At 40.7% G+C, this 18,391-nt stretch overlaps 1 protein-coding gene across 1 annotated transcript; it reads left to right on the top strand.

Annotated features, from left to right (window-relative positions):
- Nucleotides 1-289: 289 nt before the first annotated feature.
- Nucleotides 290-12,816, top strand: LOC117488651 (fizzy-related protein homolog). Its single transcript, XM_034137671.1, has 14 exons — nucleotides 290-448; nucleotides 2,248-2,321; nucleotides 4,546-4,674; nucleotides 4,862-4,925; nucleotides 6,079-6,209; nucleotides 6,292-6,377; nucleotides 6,468-6,651; nucleotides 7,207-7,272; nucleotides 9,492-9,594; nucleotides 9,729-9,913; nucleotides 10,023-10,256; nucleotides 10,640-10,744; nucleotides 11,135-11,227; nucleotides 11,336-12,816. The coding sequence occupies exons 2-14, from the start codon at nucleotides 2,253-2,255 to the stop codon at nucleotides 11,375-11,377; spliced, it is 1,491 nt and encodes a 496-aa protein (XP_033993562.1). The 5' UTR covers nucleotides 290-448; nucleotides 2,248-2,252; the 3' UTR covers nucleotides 11,378-12,816.
- Nucleotides 12,817-18,391: the final 5,575 nt, after the last annotated feature.

Genomic DNA, 18,391 nt, shown 5'->3' with positions numbered 1-18,391 from the left:
ACTGCTGGTTTGACAAGACGTGCATATTGTTAAATCAATAAATAGTTAACATGTAAGCCTATTGCTTGCACTTAAAAAGCAATGGATAAAAAGACAATGGACTATGCAAATATATGTTTATAGCCATGAAGAAATGACTGATAAGGAGCTTTATTATAAATGTATCTTCTGTTTTTTATTGTTTATCTTATCTGCTGAAGATGTGGGAGGAAATGTGACACGTTTCCTTAGCAACGCAAATGTGTGATTCAAAAAATAGCTACGTCACATTTTTTTCCCGTGATGCTTAGCGAGGCCAAATTGAACGCTCGGCAAAAGAAAACAATTGTATTTTGCAGGCTCTGTTTTAAAGAGTTAAACACATAAAAACCACACATTTCAACTGGAATTAACACCGCTAAGAAAAACAACTCTACGGCGGGTAACGGGAAGCGTTCATCGGGGCTCGGTAGGTTACAAAAGTGGACTGTGAACGAACAATGTTGCTAATGCATTAGCCGGACAGCTAGCTTAGCGTTTTAACGTTACTTCAGCCAGCTGGGCTAGCGTTAGCATAGGTCTGTATGTTTGATCGTTTCATTTACATTGTTTAAATAATTTTAGGGTCATGATTACAGATCAGCGTTAACTGCCGTGACTGTGTTTTTTGCAACTCGAAACCAGGAATCAAATACTTCAGTGTTGAAGGTTTTACAGCTAACTAATGTTATATGTTGCTAACGTCAGTGTTCACAAAGATAATGTAAGTGTTATGGGCAGAGGACTGAACCCACCCGCAGCTGTTCACATGCACTGTTACTATAATATGTCTTTAGCTAGTTTAAGAATATTCTAAATGAAGGCACTGGAGGTTAACAATAGATTGTATTAATCGTGTCGATGTTCCATGCCATATCATTATCTCAAGGAATACTCACTCTAGGCTGTTACATGTGTTTTTACAGTATAATCAAGTTAAATGTAATGTCAACTGAATAATTGTTGTTGTTTTTACATATAACCCAATGTAATACTTGACAACAAAGCAGGGACTTCTTTGATTTGTGTGAAACATTTAGCCACATTATTGAAGGACATGGTTCCTCAGAAAAACCTTCCCTGGTCGATTAGTAAATGTATATGAAACGTTAATTGTGTCATGTCAAAACATATAAAGTTACACTACAGATTTGCAATGTATCTACTTATCAATTATTCGATCTACAGTTAATTTTTTAAGATTTTGATAATCAATTCAAATTAGATGTTATTGTCAAGGATTTCACCATGAACTGTTTGTTCTGAATGAACTTAACAAGCAAAATGCCAAACATTAGCTGGTTCCATCCTCCTATATAATTAACCTTTGCTGCTTTTCTGTTTTCTGTTTTTAAAAATTGAACATCTTGTACTATTGGTGGGCAAGTCATCACCATGTTCAATTGAAAATTGCAATAAGAGTGTTTCACGATTTTATAAAATGCCATAGACTATAAACGAGTCAAAAACGAAATATCTAAAATTGCTCAACAGTCATTTGTGAGTTAAAGAGACTTATCTGTCAGTGCCAGAAGAACTGAGAAGTAGTAAGGAAGTTACGAGAGACAGTAAGATAGATAAGATAGATAGATAGTACTTTATTGATCCCAAATTGGGAAATTGTTGTTGTTACAGCAGCATAAAAGGCATTTTACAATAAAACAAAACTACAAAATATACAAGAATAGAAAGAAAAATAAAATAAAATATACATGTCGAAATAGAAAATATACATGCAGATATTATATATATATATATATATACAAAAATATACAAATATATACAAATATATATATATATGTATATATATATATACAAAAATATACAAATATATATATATATATATGGAGTATAAATATTGAACAGATTATAGAGTAAAATGTACAACGTGGTTTTATTTCAAGAGAAACTATGGAGCAGAGAGTTCTCTTCCAGCCAGAGGTGATTTATTGTACAGTGTTATTGCAGTGGGCAGGAATGTTTTCCAGTATCTGTCCTTGTGACAGGGGAGCTGCAGCAGTCTGTTGGAGAAGGAGCTCCGTTGACTGTCCAGCTGCAGGTGGAGAGGATGGGTGGGGTTATCCATGATGGACAACAGCCTGTTCAGTGTCCTCCTCTCCACCACAGCTTCAAAGGGGTCTTACCTGTCATCTGACATGTGGATTCAGGAAACTGTTGTATGACTTGTATGTATGAATGTATTGCTGATCAGTCTTATCCTCTTCTCAGGCATCATGGACCAGGACTATGAGTGCAGGCTGCTCAGGCAGATCAACATTCAGAATGAGAACGCAAGCCCCATAGTAAGTTAATAATATGCACTTGTACATAAGGAGCTGTGTTTCCTCTTGAAAAATGTTTTCCTAAAAAACAAACACAAACCATCTCATTTAGGCCCCGGCTCCACGAGAACAAATACGGCAAAACATCCAAACGCTGGAAAAGCTGCAGTACATATGCCGAACCTGTACGTGGCGCTGTAACTTCCTCCACAAAAGCAGCAACTTCCTCCACAAAAGCAGCGAAGAAGAATGGTTGTCATGGCTGCACTTCTGTTTTTTCTCCGCGGTGGGGGCGGAGGGAACCGCGCAGAGTTTTTCGCCGGTCAATGTGTGTTAAAGTTTAAATCTTCATGCTTCCTCATGCAGCAGCTGATCCAGTAAGTAAACCCGACAGTAAAAATAAACATATTTATAACTAGTTTAGGTAGTTTGAGAGGTAATTAAAATAGCTAAGGGTGGTGATCTGATTTGAAGTGTGTGTTTTGCTCCCGCTGCTTCACAGCCGGAGGAGCTGCGTGTCTCCGTCCTGTCAGATTAGACTTCACTCGCGTTTATGTTCATATCGAGATAAAGATAAATAATCTGAATCTGAATCTGGTGGGGAGAGGCGGGGCTATGAAAACGAATGACCGTATAGGCGACTCCACGGCCCCGTTGGACCCCCCAGAGCGCTCCGTTCCCAGATCTATCCACCTTTGGACCCGTTGTCGTTTGCGGGGTCTGTTTCTACGTTTCCCTTACGGCGTCGTCGAGCTTAGAGGGCTATACGCATGAGAAATATGCGGATTCAACCCGTATTTGTCCTCGTGGAGCCGGGGCCTTAGCCAAGGCTTAGGCCCCGGCTCCACGAGGACAAATACGGCAAAACGCATCGGAGAAACGCAAATGCAACTGCAAAAAACCTTCCGTCCCCACGCAATATACACCGGATTGTGTCAAGCTCCACGAGACGGCTCCGTTTACATCCAAACGCTGGAAAAGCTACAGTACATATGCCGAGCCTGTACGTGGCGCTGTAACTTCCTCCACAAAAGCAGCAACTTCCTCCACAAAAGCAGCGAAGAAGAATGGTTGTCATGGCTGCACTTCTGTGTATTCTCCGCGGTGGGGGCCGACAGAACCGGGCAGAGTTTTTCGCCGGTCAGCGTGTGTTAAAGTTTAAATCTTCCGGACAAAATTATAAAAGTGCCGGTCAAAGGTCTTCATTGTTATTTATTGAGCTTTAAAACAAATGAATAACGACGATATAATGATATATAATCATCAAATACACAGAGCCTGTCTCTTTTTCCTCTCTTCTCACAGCGTCAGTGTCTGTCTCATGCAGCAGCTGATCCTGTAATGAGTGACCCGACAGTAAAAATGAACATATTTATAACTAGTTTAGGTAGTTTGAGAGGTAATTCAAATAGCTAAGGGTGATGATCTGACTTGAACTGTGTGTTTTGCTCCCGCTGCATCACAGCGGCAGGAGCTGCGTGTCTCCGTCCTGTCAGATTAGACTTCACTCGCGTTTATGTCCATATCGAGATAAAGATAAATAATCTGAATTCAAGGAGGAGCTCCTGTAGATGTTGCACAAAGAACTGTAGCATGGTCAGTAGCGACTGGAACACGATAGCAACCCTGCGGGGGAGAGGCGGGGCTATGAAAACGAATGACCGTATAGGCGACTCCACGGCCCCGTTGGACCCCCCAGAGCGCTCTGTTCCCAGATCTATCCACCTTTGGACCCGTTGTCGTTTGCGGGGTCTGTTTCTACGTTTCCCTTACGGCGGCGTGGAGCTTAGAGGGCTATACGCATGAGAAATATGCGGATTCAACCAGTTTTCGTCCTCGTGGAGCCGGGGCCTTAGAGTCTTGACTAGTATCACTAGTGTGATTAGATCAGTATATTTACTATAGCATGATGGTAGTCCCGCCCAGAGAGGGTTATTAACCAGCAAAATACTTAAGATGGGGGCGGAGAGGTTGTTACCCTCCATGTGTCGGAAGAATAAACTGTTTAACAGGCCAGTCTCTTTCTTTTGACAATGTCACGAGTGTTGAGTGAAAACAAGACCTCCCCGGCCAAATGACTGGGTTTTGTGAATGATGCCTCCTGTTGTTAACACCTCAGACAAATGCCCCATCTGCCACCTCAATGATCTGCCTGCTTTGTTGCAAAGTGTTCCCATTACAGTCAAAGGCCTGTGTTGTTTGGCCTCCAGTCAGAAAATGCTTTCTCCTCTCCCATCTTGTGTAGAAAGCAGTAGGTGCAGTGCGAGCTCTGACACCCACCAGCTCCCCCCTGTCCTCCCCCAGCAAGCATGGCGATCGCTTCATTCCCTCCAGGGCTGGAGCCAACTGGAGTGTCAACTTCCACCGCATCAATGTGAGTCTGCTGACATACAACCAGGACTCACTTTCTTTTCTACCAAAAGAACAGTGGCTCTTAACAGAACACACAACAAAGAACAAGTGTTGATTGTAGCTTTTAAGAAAACACATTTTCTGTAACGTTTTACTATTGATTGTCTTGGCTTTGAGTGATTGTTTATCTATTCCAATTTCTGATGTAGGAAATCGAAAAGTCGCACAATCAAAACAGAAAAACCAAAGACGGCACAACAGACAGCAACAAAGGTAATCACTCCACCTTTATATCCAGAAACAAGTCATGGGACATATTTATATAATAACAGATTATGTTACACTTGCAGTATTTTATTTGTAATTATTTACTACTTTTGATAATAGTTCCTCATCATGAAATATTCTGCTTTTCTTTGTTCACAATTTACATAGACTTAACAACTGACCCAAACTAGTAGTAGTCGTAGTAGTACATTTTTTTAAATGAGTAGATGCTGCTGAGACGGGTCTTACCTTGCCAGTTAGCCTGTGGATTTCAGTTCGATAGAATATCAGGTTCTTCCTCATGAACTCGTAACTGCAAGAGATGAAACAATATTAGGCAAAATCCTCCCCTGTTAGGAAGCATTATCATTTTCCTAGTAAAAAACATGTATAACGTTTGATATTTTATGTATGCACACGACATCAAGTCAAATTCCTTGTACGTGTGAACCTACCTGGCAATAAACCCGTTTCTGAATAATAATAATGCAATAGATTTAAAGTACAATATAAGGCTGGTTGACTGTTTTACAAAACAAAGTTTCACCCTTTTATATGTGTATTTGTGTGTGTATTGTTTCACTGCCACAGCCACTTAATACAAATGATAAGGGGTTAAACTAATATTCATTGTTTTGTACAACATGCCCATGTTGCCCAAGCATATTCAATTTACTATAATAGTTTAAGAAGAATTAGAAATCCTATAAAAACATTGATTTTGTTTTTGCCATTGTTACTTACAAACATTACTCTAACTACTACTTGATTATCAAAATGGCTACAGATTAATTATCTGTCAATTGTTCTGTGCTCTGAAAAAAAACTGCATTTCAGTATAGTTTGTTCTGCAAAGAAAATATTTTATACCTTTTCACAAACTGTACATCTGGTGTGAGTCGGACCCTTTTTCAGCCTATTCCTTCAGGTATCTCTGTCTGCTCCTGTCAAAGTTGATAATTTGACCTTCTTATTTACTAAGCCTTGACAGGCTCATGGAAACTGGAGATAAGGGGGAAACAAAGCTTTGTGAAGAATTCTCCCTGATCTATAGAGATGTGAGAGCGTGCTATAAAATTGCAGAGGGAGCACAGTGTTTGAACTTAATCATTGCGACAGCCAGGTTTGATTTCCCCTCTGTCTCCTCCTCTGCCTTCAGCGGACGGTCTGGCTTACTCGGCTCTGCTGAAGAACGAGCTGCTAGGAGCGGGCATCGAGAAAGTCCAGGACCCCCAGTCAGAAGACCGCCGTCTGCAGCCATCTACACCTGCCAAGAGAAGCCTTTTTAGTGTAAACATAGTTATTATCGCTCTAACCTGTAATTCTGTTAAAGTTTTTCCTGCATCAGTAATCATCTGTCTGTTTTTTTTAGTATTCTGTAAGTGCTAAGAGGGCTCTGCCAGAAGAGGATGGAAACACAGTCTCTCCATATTCTCTATCACCTGTCAGTAGCAACAGGTAACGTCACTTTTCCATGTCCTTCCACAAATGTAATTTTCAAAAATCTTCGAATGTAGCCTCATATAACTTACTTGATTGTGTTTGCAGCCAGAAACTGCTGCGTTCGCCAAGGAAGCCTACGCGAAAAATATCCAAAATTCCTTTCAAAGTCCTGGATGCTCCAGAGCTTCAGGACGACTTCTACCTCAACCTAGTGGACTGGTCCTCTCTGAATGTGCTCAGTGTTGGGCTGGGCACCTGTGTGTACCTGTGGAGTGCCTGCACCAGCCAGGTGTGTGTGATCTGATTACTCGAGCTTTGAGCAAAGCAATGGCGAATATCATGGAAATGTTTTTACTCTTTTTCTGTGTAGCTACTGGTTTCCTGGTCCGGGAGTTTATCCTCCAGGGTTTTGCTCTAGCGTGTGTACCTTAGCTTGCAATCTCGCTACGTCGTCCTCGGCGTTTGCTATCCGTAACTGCCTGCGAGACTCACTCAGCACAGCCACTTATCTCCTTTCTCATAGCCGCCATAATTGCATCAAATCTTGAAGAAAACTGTTGTCATGGAGCTCAAAGCAGACAGTATTGCCCCCCTCATACACACTCGCTATCTGTATTCCACCTTGCATGCGGTAGTCTGTCAGTCTCGGTTGCTTAGACACTTTGCTCTTCTCTTTGCTCAATTGACCGGTTTTCGTCATCCCAACATCCACATACGCTACCGTTTTGTGTTGCACATTATTTGTAACTTGTTGTTTATCACAGGTTTCCTTCGTCTTATGATGTACCCGAACTGCCTCTTGGCATAATGTTAATCTATATTTCTTTCCTCCCTGTCTTTTTAGGTGACACGTCTATGTGACCTTTCTGTGGAAGGAGATTCTGTAACATCAGTGGGCTGGTCGGAAAGGGTGAGTTTCTCCAACATCTACATAAACAAAACCTACATCTGTAATAATAGTAGAACAGGGTTCCCGAGGGCTCTTAAAAAGTCTTAAAAAGTCTTACATTTGATAATCTGAATTTAAGGCCTTAAAAAGGTCTTAAATATGACCAAAATGAATAAGAAAGGTCTTAAATATGATTTAGAAGGTCTTAAAAATGATCAGATTTGAAAGGTACTTCTGTGTTGCGATCGCGTCTAAATGTGTTTTGGGGGAAATGTCCGGGCTGCATAGTAACCAGTACGGTAATAGCCTTTCAGTTCCCCCCAACAATTTGTATTGAATTAAATTGAACATGGAACCAGTAATCAATAACTTTGTTTCCCCCGGCCCCTTATCGGAGAACACCCAGCTAGTAACCTAGCAACCAAGCTAGCGGCAGTCAGAAACTAAGGTATCTTCGAATCTATTTACAAACAAATATGGGGAAGTGTAAGTTCAACCATATTTGGTTGGAAAACATCGAATTTAGTGCTCGATTGAAACCAGTTGAAGGGAACGTGTTTGAAGCCTGCTGCACCTTTTGCAAAAAAAAATAGCGTTTGTTTTGCTAATGTAGCGTTAGCTAGTGCAGCAGTGGCTAGATCCCCTCCTGGGTTTTAGTGACGTAATCTGCCACCCAGGACAAGAGACGAGCATATTAAATGTATTATTTTCGGTTGTGTATTTGTGTTTCCAGGTATAACATTTAAGTTATAACAATCATAATTTGTGGATTAATTTCATTATGGTATTTGAGTTTGTTTCAGATTAACTTTTGTATTTGATGTTGCAATTTAATTTCTCCAAGAGAGAGAAAAATCACTAAAAGATCTGGTGGATATCTGACCAGTATTTATATATATCCTAAATGTTCTTTGGGTTTTATCCACAAATGCAACACAAATAAGAACTGTAAGTTATTATTTGATAATCAAACCATTATTATTGATAATCACACATTTTAATGTTGTTATAGAGTATGATCTCATTATTAGTTAATGAACCTCATATTTGTAACAAGACGTGCGTGAGCGTAACTCTCCTCTATTTAGGGTAAACGTTAAACTTTTAATACAAAAGTTGCCGACTTCTCATCCACGATTACGTCACTTCCGCCGCCTAAAACCCAGGAGGTATACGATCTAGCACTACACACACACACATTTTGTCTAACCTGCTAACAAAGTTCTGTGTACTGTTATGCTGTTATGTTCAGTCATCGTTCTTATGTTCAACATGAATACATTTAATGTACGTATTTCTTCTTTCATAGCAATTTTCCTTCATACTTTCTTGCCGTGAAATAGGTCTTAAATTATATTCAAAGTGGTCTTAAAAAGTCTTAAATTTGAGTTGGTGAAACCTGCAGGAACCCTGTAGAAACTGCACACCAAAACTCAATTTGAATGTTCACTGGTCGATCACAGAGTTATTGACAGAGTTACTCAGGTTAGGGTTTTTAGACCTGCACTTTGTTTGCTTTGTTCCCACTTAGTCATTTTATAACTTTTGTATATTTTGCCCTTCAGTTCTTTTATGTTGACACAGCAAAATTCAAGGGCAGTGCAAAAGGTGTACACAAATGCCATGCGCGAGCTAGCTGTTCTCTCGTTGGTCTGAAATGTTACTGGGAAGATTTGACTCCAAATTTCTCCTCTCTTTTATTATTTCCACTTTTATCATGGAGCACAGGCAGCATGTAACGCTAGTTATTTTCATTACAGCGAACAACATATCCAGCTTCAGTGAGCATTTGTACTGTGACTACTGAACAATGTCCTAAAGCATCTTATTAGTAGACGTGATGCCTCAGAGATGAGCTCTGACACCACAAAACACTTGTTCTTCTGATAGAAAGGGCATCGGTTAACCTCAATTAGATCATCTTTATTGGGCAAGTTGTTTCTAATGGAAGGGTCGATTGGGTTTTGACAAACCACTCCAGTTTAGGTGGAAGCAAGCTGAGACTGCCATCCCACTTGAGTGCAATGGCTATGTTCACACATGTCCAGACAAATTGAATTAGAGGGTAAAACGCTTTCTTATACCCTCAGATCGAGCTGACAGAGTTCCATCATGAAAAAGGGATGTTCTTAGACAGTTCAGTGAAGATGCAAATTGTCTTTTGGTGTGCCTGTTTTGTGTGTCTCACTCCTTTGATATATGTGTGTGTGTGATATTCAAAGTGTGCTCTCTATTTTTAGGGCAACCTGGTGGCGGTGGGGACTCATAAAGGCTATGTACAGATCTGGGATGCGGCAGCAGGGAAGAAGCTCTCCGTACTAGAAGGACACACAGCCAGAGTGGGTGAGTTGACAAGCTGGAGTGATGTAGAAGAAAGTGCTGTAAAATATAACAACCTTCGTACTTTTCACACAGTTTTTTAAATCCTCTTACATTCGGTGAATCATCTTCCCTTCAATTCATTCTTGGTTTGTCAGGTGCGTTGGCATGGAATGCAGATCAGCTGTCGTCAGGGAGCCGAGACCGGGTAATCCTGCAGCGGGACATCAGAGCCCCCCCTCTCCAGTCAGAGCGCCGTCTCCAAGGACACAGACAGGAAGTGTGCGGGCTCAAGTGGAGCACAGACCACCAGCTGCTAGCCTCGGGGGGAAATGACAACAAGGTATGTAGACGGAGAATCTCACCTGTTTGTGATCCACACATCAGTATCAGGTGACTCTTTTTCATCAAACATCTAATCTCCCCTCTTCATTTCGTCCGGCTCGCTGTAGTTACTGGTGTGGAACCACTCCAGTGTCCTCCCGGTGCAGCAGTACACGGAGCACTTGGCTGCAGTGAAGGCCATCGCCTGGTCCCCCCACCAGCACGGCCTGCTGGCCTCCGGGGGGGGCACCGCCGACCGCTGCATCCGCTTCTGGAACACTCTGACCGGCCAGCCCTTACAGTGCACCGACACCGGCTCGCAGGTCTGCAACCTGGCCTGGTCCAAGCACACCAACGAGCTGGTGAGTCACCTGGAGCTGTGTTAGACAGGCAGGCAGATGGATACTGTAGCGCTGTACCAAATGTTATTTATTAGAATTGTATGTCTCTTGTCGAATTATCATAATGCCATGACCCCTAAAAAATATGTCATGATGCATACATGTAATTATGATGTTGTTAGATTACAAATTCTAACCTAATCTTTGGCTAAACTTGTGCACAAATTTGACATATAAACATAATTAAGGAAAGAATGCAGATATATTATAGATGAAGATTTGGTTTAGCCCTACACTCCTGTAACTCTGAACCAAACCAAGGTTTCTCTTGGTAGGTATTGTATTTGTGAAACTCTGAAAGGATCTGAGGTGAATATGTATTAAACCACGTTTCTTCCCTGCAGGTCAGCACACATGGTTACTCCCAGAACCAGATCCTGGTGTGGAAGTATCCCTCTCTAACTCAAGTGGCCAAACTAACTGGACATTCCTACAGAGTACTCTACCTGGTTAGTATATTTACTGTGTGCATTTATATTGTCTTTTTTGAGAACATTATCCTATGCTCTGTCCAACTGAAGCCAAAAACAAGGGTTCAATTCAAATTAAATAATAAATAAATAAAAGATAGACAGGAGGGGACCGAAATATGTGTACTACCTAAAACTATTAATACAAAAAGACATTTTCTAATGAAGTATTGTGATTCCCCTTTGTTTACAAGTGCACATCTAGGAGAAGAATGAACAATGGCCATAACATGCCTGGATGTTTTTGCTAATGTGAAAGGATTCCCACAAGAATGGAGCGAAACACAAAACAAATACCACTGATTACCATGATTTGTTATTGTTTTATAATGCTGTCTCTTCAGTGTGTAATAATGAGTTTATGTGCAGGCCATGTCTCCTGACGGGGAGGCCATAGTGACGGGAGCTGGAGATGAAACACTTCGCTTCTGGAACGTCTTTAGCAAGATGAGATCCACTAAGGTATTTATTTTCTCACTTTACGTGGAGGTAACATCCTCCCATCTCTATTTGAGTCTTTTCCCATTGGTCTTTGTCTCACCTCCTTCCTCCATCTCCTCCCTCTTTTAGGAATCTGTGTCGGTGCTGAACCTCTTCACCAGGATCCGGTAGTAAGCAAAAGCGGAGAAGGGATTTTATGTTTGCATGTACGGAGCTGTAAACGGGCCCCTTCTTTGAGCATTCTCCTCGGTGGTCTACAGGCGGCCCCCCCTCGACTGCCCTTTGTTAAATAGCCAGGTTGTAGCTGGGAGGAGAAGATGGAGAGATGCACAGCGTGAGTGTGGAGCGCAGAGGAGACGCGTTCGTACAGTGTTCCACTTCCTCCTGAATGATAAAGCCACTTCCTCCTCCATCAGACCAGTGATCCCTGATGACGAGGGGGACTTCGGGGGGGTTTCTCTCCCCATGTGATTATGTTTGTTTACAGACTGACGTTGTGCTTACCTGCCAAATATTGAGTTTGTCCTTTTAATTTGAGTTTGTCCTTGTCCTTTTGACTGTCTTATTTATTTTATTCTCTTTTTTTATTTTAAAGTTTTAAATATTACCCTGCTAGTTTGTTTGTTTCTAGGCTGGTAGATTTCCTTTTCTGTGTGTAACTGCAGTTTTTTGTTCTGATCTTTGCAGTGTGTTTGGCTTTCTTCATGTTTGCAGAAAAATCCAAGCTTGTCTTTTTTTTATTTGACTGCGGCAATAATGTTTAATGTAGACGATAACCGATTACAAATTCCTGTCTGGAAAACTTAATGGTCAACAAGGATTGAACGACTGGGTCTGATATTCTTTTTAAAAATCTTACACTAAGTTAATTTAGTCTAATTATACTAAGCAGTATTGGCTCATTGTTTCTCTCGTGAGAAAGTGGTCTAAGATGCATCTTAGAAAAAATTACTATTTGGTAACACTGTAAATAAGAACAGTTGCCTATACAATTAATTCACATGACAATTTGAGGATTTTAATTTGACTTGTGTGGAAGTGTTTTACCCATCTTGTTTTTTAGGGTCTTAAATGGAAAATCAGGCAAGGGAAGTTCAAATGAAAACACATCGGCTCATCAGTGTAGTTTATTAAAAAAAAGCACACAGCTTAACATTTGGGACTGCTGCTACTTTGCACTCTGTCTAAAATATTCAAGCTTGGGGCAATTCTCTTTTGCTACATGAGACCATTTCTGTGTCGAGCAATTCAACGTGTTTTTGTTTTTTTTATCTGAAAAAATAGATTTCATATCATTGCAACATTTTCTCCCAATTTTAATTTGTATTTTTTTCTCCGTTTGAATGTTTGAGTCAACAAGTGTGCCACATTTAAACAAATGCTATTTATTTGTGTTGTGAAAAAAGGTTATTGTACAGAAATGGCATGTTTGTTTACTAATGTTACCCGGGGGAAGTTGATGGGCAGTTTAACTGCTAGGAAATTTGTTTTTATGCCACTTCAAAATCAAGACAATGCTGCCAACTTGAATTACAGAAAGAATGTTAAAAAATAAATATTTCTGTACTGAGAGATAATCAACAATTAAAAGATCATATCTTATATCTTAATTGCTGTTGTTGTTGTTTTCTCCAATACCATGAGGGCAGACTATTAAGTCTTCTGAAGTTAAAGAAGCGGTTCCATTGTTATCACGCTTTCTAGCCCAGGCGTGTTCCAGATCAATGGATTGATTCTACCAACAAGTGTTAGGTGTGCAGCAAGGGCCTGATAACGCTTTATTTTAGCCAAAGAGCTCCAAACCACATGAATGAGCTAAACTGGGTGACTTCATTACCATGCATGCTAGTTATTTGAATTATTTTCTGTTAATTGCAACAACTCAATTAAACTCACTAGAACTGATGGTCTTTATGCAGCTAAATATAGTCCTTAACATATTCACTGTTTATTACTCGTAACATATTTAACAACAACTTCAGTGCCTAGCCTTTTCATAAAGAAAAATAAATACATTTGTGACATGTTTTTTTAATCTACATCTTTATTAGAACAAATGGACTCTGGGCTGAATGCCACACAGAAACCACACGCAGTACTGACTGAAGTCAATAAAAATGCCTAAAATGGTGTTGGCATTTTTTTGGCATTGTTGACAAAAAGAAAAAGGATTATTTGAATTATGCCATATTTCAGCATTAAAAAAAAGCATTCTTCTGTGAGGCGATGAGATCTGGAGATTTCAAAAGCCATACCGCATAGTTCACCATTACCAGATTGCGCAGATTAATCTGTCTTCAATTATTGCGGTTTTCCTTCATTGTGTCTCCTTTCAGATTGCTTCTCAGGTATCTACATTGTCCAAGTGAACACCAGAGGGAGCCATCCTTGGAGCAGACGCTGCTCTGCTGCTACCACACCCAAACAACCAACCTAAACCACCTTGAAGGTGAGGATCAGGTCTAAAATCCTGACAGTAATGTTGATTATTTTTAACAGGCTATGAGGAATGTATCCGGCTAAATTATACACACAGATGTAAGAACAAGTTTTTAGAACGAGTGCTTTAAAATAAAAAAAACACCCTGTGGCCTTACCTAGTTCCCTAAAAGTCTGCATTTTGTTTTGTCATATCCAGCCCACGCAAACATTTTTTTCACCCAGAGCATGAAAACTAATGAATGTTCACTGTCTCCCAAAGCTCCTACACCTCTGCTTGTGCCCGGGGTCCATCCAAACCCACTTTACACACATATAGGCAGCAAATGGATTTCTTTCAGTGTAAAAAACAGCTGAAGGGTGTAAGAGACGGGGGATCTTAAATGATTCTGTTCCTGTGGTTTTGCTATAATTTACATTTACATTTTTGATAGAAATCAGAAAATATTACTGAACACTGGCTAACTACTAACACGCTGGACTGAAAACACAACTCAGTGACTTCAAAGAAGGAAGGTTTTTTTTGTAAAATATTTTTTTATGAAGATCAGGTGCTGTAGGTGACTCAGCTTCTTTCGTCAACACCAGAGAGCCGGAGCCTTTGTCCCCGTAGACTCCATTATAATGTCATCTAAATAACGTGCATAGTCCATTATAGTGATGAGATAAATCATCTGAATGGAAGACATTCAACACAGTCTTCCAGCTCATCTGTGGCTCTCGGTGGGCAGATGTTAACATTAAGCCCTGAAAGCAGAGGGGAGGACACAGAGGGGGATTGCTAATATGCATAATCCTACCTCCTGATGTTTCCATCAAGAGGCACAGAGTGCGATGTTCGTTATACAACTAAAGCCCGACAACACAGAGAGCAGATCTTCCCCCAGGTTCCTCCCTAAGCCAGACTCTTGACTTGTATTGATAACCGGCCTACAGAGGTATCAAAGGAACCAGGCTTTTGTGAGAACTAATGGCTGCAGCCACCCAGGCTTCTTTTTGGTAATTTTGTCAGAGCACAGAGAGGGTCACGTGCCTTATTCACAAACACACTAGTCTCTCACTAAAGCAGCAGCTATGCATTCATAAACTGGGGAATCGATAGGATGTTCTTCCACAGCCTGTCGAGCTGTCAAAAAGCAGGTGTCAGAGAAGATGCTTTGATGTAAATAGGTGGAAAACAGAACAACATGAAGGTTCAGTTGAGCCTGATTGTCTTGAGGCTTTTGAAGATGTTGGTAAAATGTCACACAGGGCCCTAAAGGCAGCAGGAAACATCCCTGTCAAGGTGTCCTTGTTATTTCCTTAGAAAATGAAATTGAAAATGATAGTTAGACCGTCCTCAAATTGAGCCCTGCTGTGATGACTGATTTATACAAAATAAGTGGTTTCCAGTTTTAGCAAATAAAATGCTCAGAACAGCTCTGAAAATATGAAGGGTTTCTTCCTTTTCTCTGCATGTCACTTTAAATTGAATATCGACAACACAATTTCAAAACATCCAGTGGCTTTGGTTACTTGTGAAGATAATTTGAAAATCATTTTGGATATTCTTTAGACAAAGTTAAATAAAAAACAGTTGTTGGATGGAACCGTAAAATTCAGACTAAAATGTTAACATGAGTCTCACATGCAATTATGATCAGGATGTGTTGTATTGGTTTTCAACTCATTCTGTATCCATTGTGACAGTCTTTTTATTTTCTTGTAACAGTGATATTGTTAGGAAAATCATTACCAAACATGTTCAAAATTCATTTGTTATACCAAAAGGACAAAAAAGCACAAAAGGACCACAAACACGTCTGCTGACTGACAATACTGCTAAGCTTCACACTCATTGCTGTACTGGAAACAAATCCAATCATATTATACTAATGATACTAAAACCAAACTCTTACATTTATAACAGTTGTACATTTCTTGCAATCCCTTTCTTGCATCCTACCAGCCTACCATTCAGTCATTTAAAGACAATTCACGACGGGAACTGCTTATAATAATAATCATCCCCCAACACTCTCTGTTCTGACCTCTTTGAGAGACACAGTCATTTGGTCTACAACTGACAGATCAGTTTGTGATAGCTGACCCCTTCCCACATTTTCACCATTCAGCTACACAAGAAAAAAGGTGATACAAGACTTTTCAGGAGTCCTCTTACCTGCGAAACGACCTTCATATTGCTCTCTTTCTGAAATTTGAACGAGTACCAGAACCAGGACAAGTGTGTTGTTATTGTCAATTAGACTCTGCACTGATTTGTGAGGTCCCTGGCAGTGTATCAGTCATTTCCCATAATTTGTTAGCATTATTTAGGTTGAAAAAAATAGAATACAAATTTAAAAAAAATTGCATTTAGGAGTACTAATGGTAGTAAGCGTATTAACCTGTGTTACAATTATAAGTGGGTCCTCGGATATTATGGTTTCATGTCTACGAAATGTTTGAAAACCCCATCATAGCTTGTGCGGCTGATAACGTTCCCATGGGAATTGCCTGTGTTGTCTATTTATATTATAACTATTTTATGCATAATGGTTTTCTTATTGACTTTTGTCATTTTAAGTTTTTACCATTATTAGTGTGGGGACTGTGTATGCTCGTTGTGTTTTATGTGAGCTCAAATCAAACAACCAGTGAAATATATCAACAAAACAGGACTTGCAGCTTGACTGAACACACTAGAAACATGTACAACTGTGTGTAAATGTATCCGTGCAGGAGGATAAATGAAATTGTATTCAGCCCAGTAGTTTCTTCCAAAGCAATTAATTTTACCATTTACAATTTTCACAGCCCTTATGGTATGTAACATTCTCCTCTTGTTGTTTCCCTCACCAATTAATTTGATGCATAATCTTGATCTGCACAGTTCAGGTTTAATTCAATTACACCTGAGCTCCTCACCACAGGTTCTTGGTGTTATGCACTTTGGGACAAATCAATTCAGTTTTATTCCAGGTTTTCTTTTGGGGGTCTGTGTGTTAAATTACGAATGTGTGTAAATGCAATTACGTGCATTGATTTAACCCAACAGCTACCAACCCTAGAAACCCAGGTGTTCCACCGACATGTATCCTAACACCCAACATGTTTAAATTCATAGGCAACTTTAACCTTCATAAATGTAATTTGGCTGCTGGTTTTTGGCCGCACCCTTAACAAGGTTTTGAGGGGAAGAAGACAAAAATTAATCCACTTCAATTGGCCTCCCCTCGCAGTCGTCACTCCAACTCGTCCCGCCTCCTCCTTGTCTTCTCCGGGCAGCAGACGTATATAAAACACGCTGATCCATCTTCCTCCAGCCTCCCCGGTAACATCATGATGAGCATTACGTGGAGCTCCGGGGGGAGGGGGGTGTGGGGGGCGGGGGGGGGGGGCAGAGCCTCAGATCGTGGCTCCAGCAGCGAGAGAGACGCAGCTCTGGCTCCTCATCCAGCCCACGCTGCATAGCATTATGTCGGCGTCACCTGTTGTTCCCGTCGGTGAGTCCAGCACTTCCAGCCTTTGTCCTGTGAATGCAATACGCTATTTATTTCCTGTGAATGTATATGTTTGTCATGTGTTTTCGCTCCACAATATTTGTCTTTTTTTCTGTTGCACTTCAGGATTTTAAAAACAAATGGTGGAGCCAAAAAGAAAAAAGCAATAAAATCATCTGCGTCTACGGGAAATGTAATGACATCCCCTTCCTCCTCTTCCTGCCTCGCCTGGGGGAGAAAATGTTTATCATGTCGTCATGTTGCCGTGATTTGAGAGAAAACATATAAATAACCTTCTTTACATTAGGGAGCAGGGTCGCTGCTCATTATATATAACAGATATCAGAGGTCTTTTGGCTTTACAACCTCCTGAGAGAAAACTTCGCTGCAGCAACAGGTGGCATGTTTTTTTTTTTCCCCGGGCCGGAATCGAAGCGAGATGCTGAGGAGGAGATGGACGTGAAGGAAAGTAGGGCGTCATTCAGCACCGACACACTGGACAGCTCCCACATCGAGGGCTGTACTCATGTCTCTATAGCTGGACGGAATATCAGGTTTATTCATCACATTTATAGCTCGTGTTTGAAATCGTGTTGACATGTCTGGTGAATATTAACACAGCCTAATGGTCAGAATTCAAATAGCCCTGCTGCCTGGAAACTAAATGGACGATTTGTGAACGGCAGAGGATTAAATATGAGCATGCAAACGCAACACAAATTAAGTAATTTGTTTTTAATCAATACTATAAAAAGGACTCTGGTGGAGATTATTGATTCTCTATCCTGGGGTCTTATCTTGGTGTATAAGTGTTGTCTCTGCTCAGCACTCCTCTTTTTTCTAGTTTACACTCAAGGACCCCCCCCCCCCCCCCCCCCCTTCCCTCCTTCCTTGCTTCCTTCCCTCCCTCCCTTCCTTCCTCTCACTAAACTGTCCCCATCTTCCCATCCCCCTCTTCCACTGACTCCCAGTCTTGTTGCATAGCTACCAGCTCAGAAAACATATTGGAGATGCAGGACAATCTGTCTGTCTCTTTTTCTCTTTCAGTCCAAATGTGGTTAATTGGAAAGGAAACACACATCACTTTGTTTCCATTTTGTCAATCTAAATGGGGTGTAATTTAGGGTTTATGTTTATTGCATATGGTGAACAGCGTTTATTCTAAGTGCTGTGCTGTGATCCTCCTCCTCCTCCTCCTGTCTCCCTTTTTGAGAGGAGCTGAAAGGTTGGCATTACAACAACAAAGGAAGGATGGAATGTCAAC

The sequence above is a fragment of the Trematomus bernacchii genome, unplaced genomic scaffold, assembly GCF_902827165.1.
Source record: "Trematomus bernacchii unplaced genomic scaffold, fTreBer1.1, whole genome shotgun sequence".
Classification (NCBI taxonomy): Eukaryota; Metazoa; Chordata; class Actinopteri; order Perciformes; family Nototheniidae; genus Trematomus; species Trematomus bernacchii.
This window is presented reverse-complemented; position numbering and strand designations above follow the sequence as displayed.

Excerpts from the sequence above, each read along its gene's own strand:
- LOC117488651 (XM_034137671.1), top strand. The coding sequence starts at position 2,253 with ATGGACCAGGACTATGAGTGCAGGCTGCTCAGGCAGATCAACATTCAG. Across the intron at positions 2,322-4,545 it reads ATGAGAACGCAAGCCCCATA|AAAGCAGTAGGTGCAGTGCG; the intron begins GTAAGTTAATAA and ends CATCTTGTGTAG. Across the intron at positions 6,652-7,206 it reads GGAGTGCCTGCACCAGCCAG|GTGACACGTCTATGTGACCT; the intron begins GTGTGTGTGATC and ends CTGTCTTTTTAG.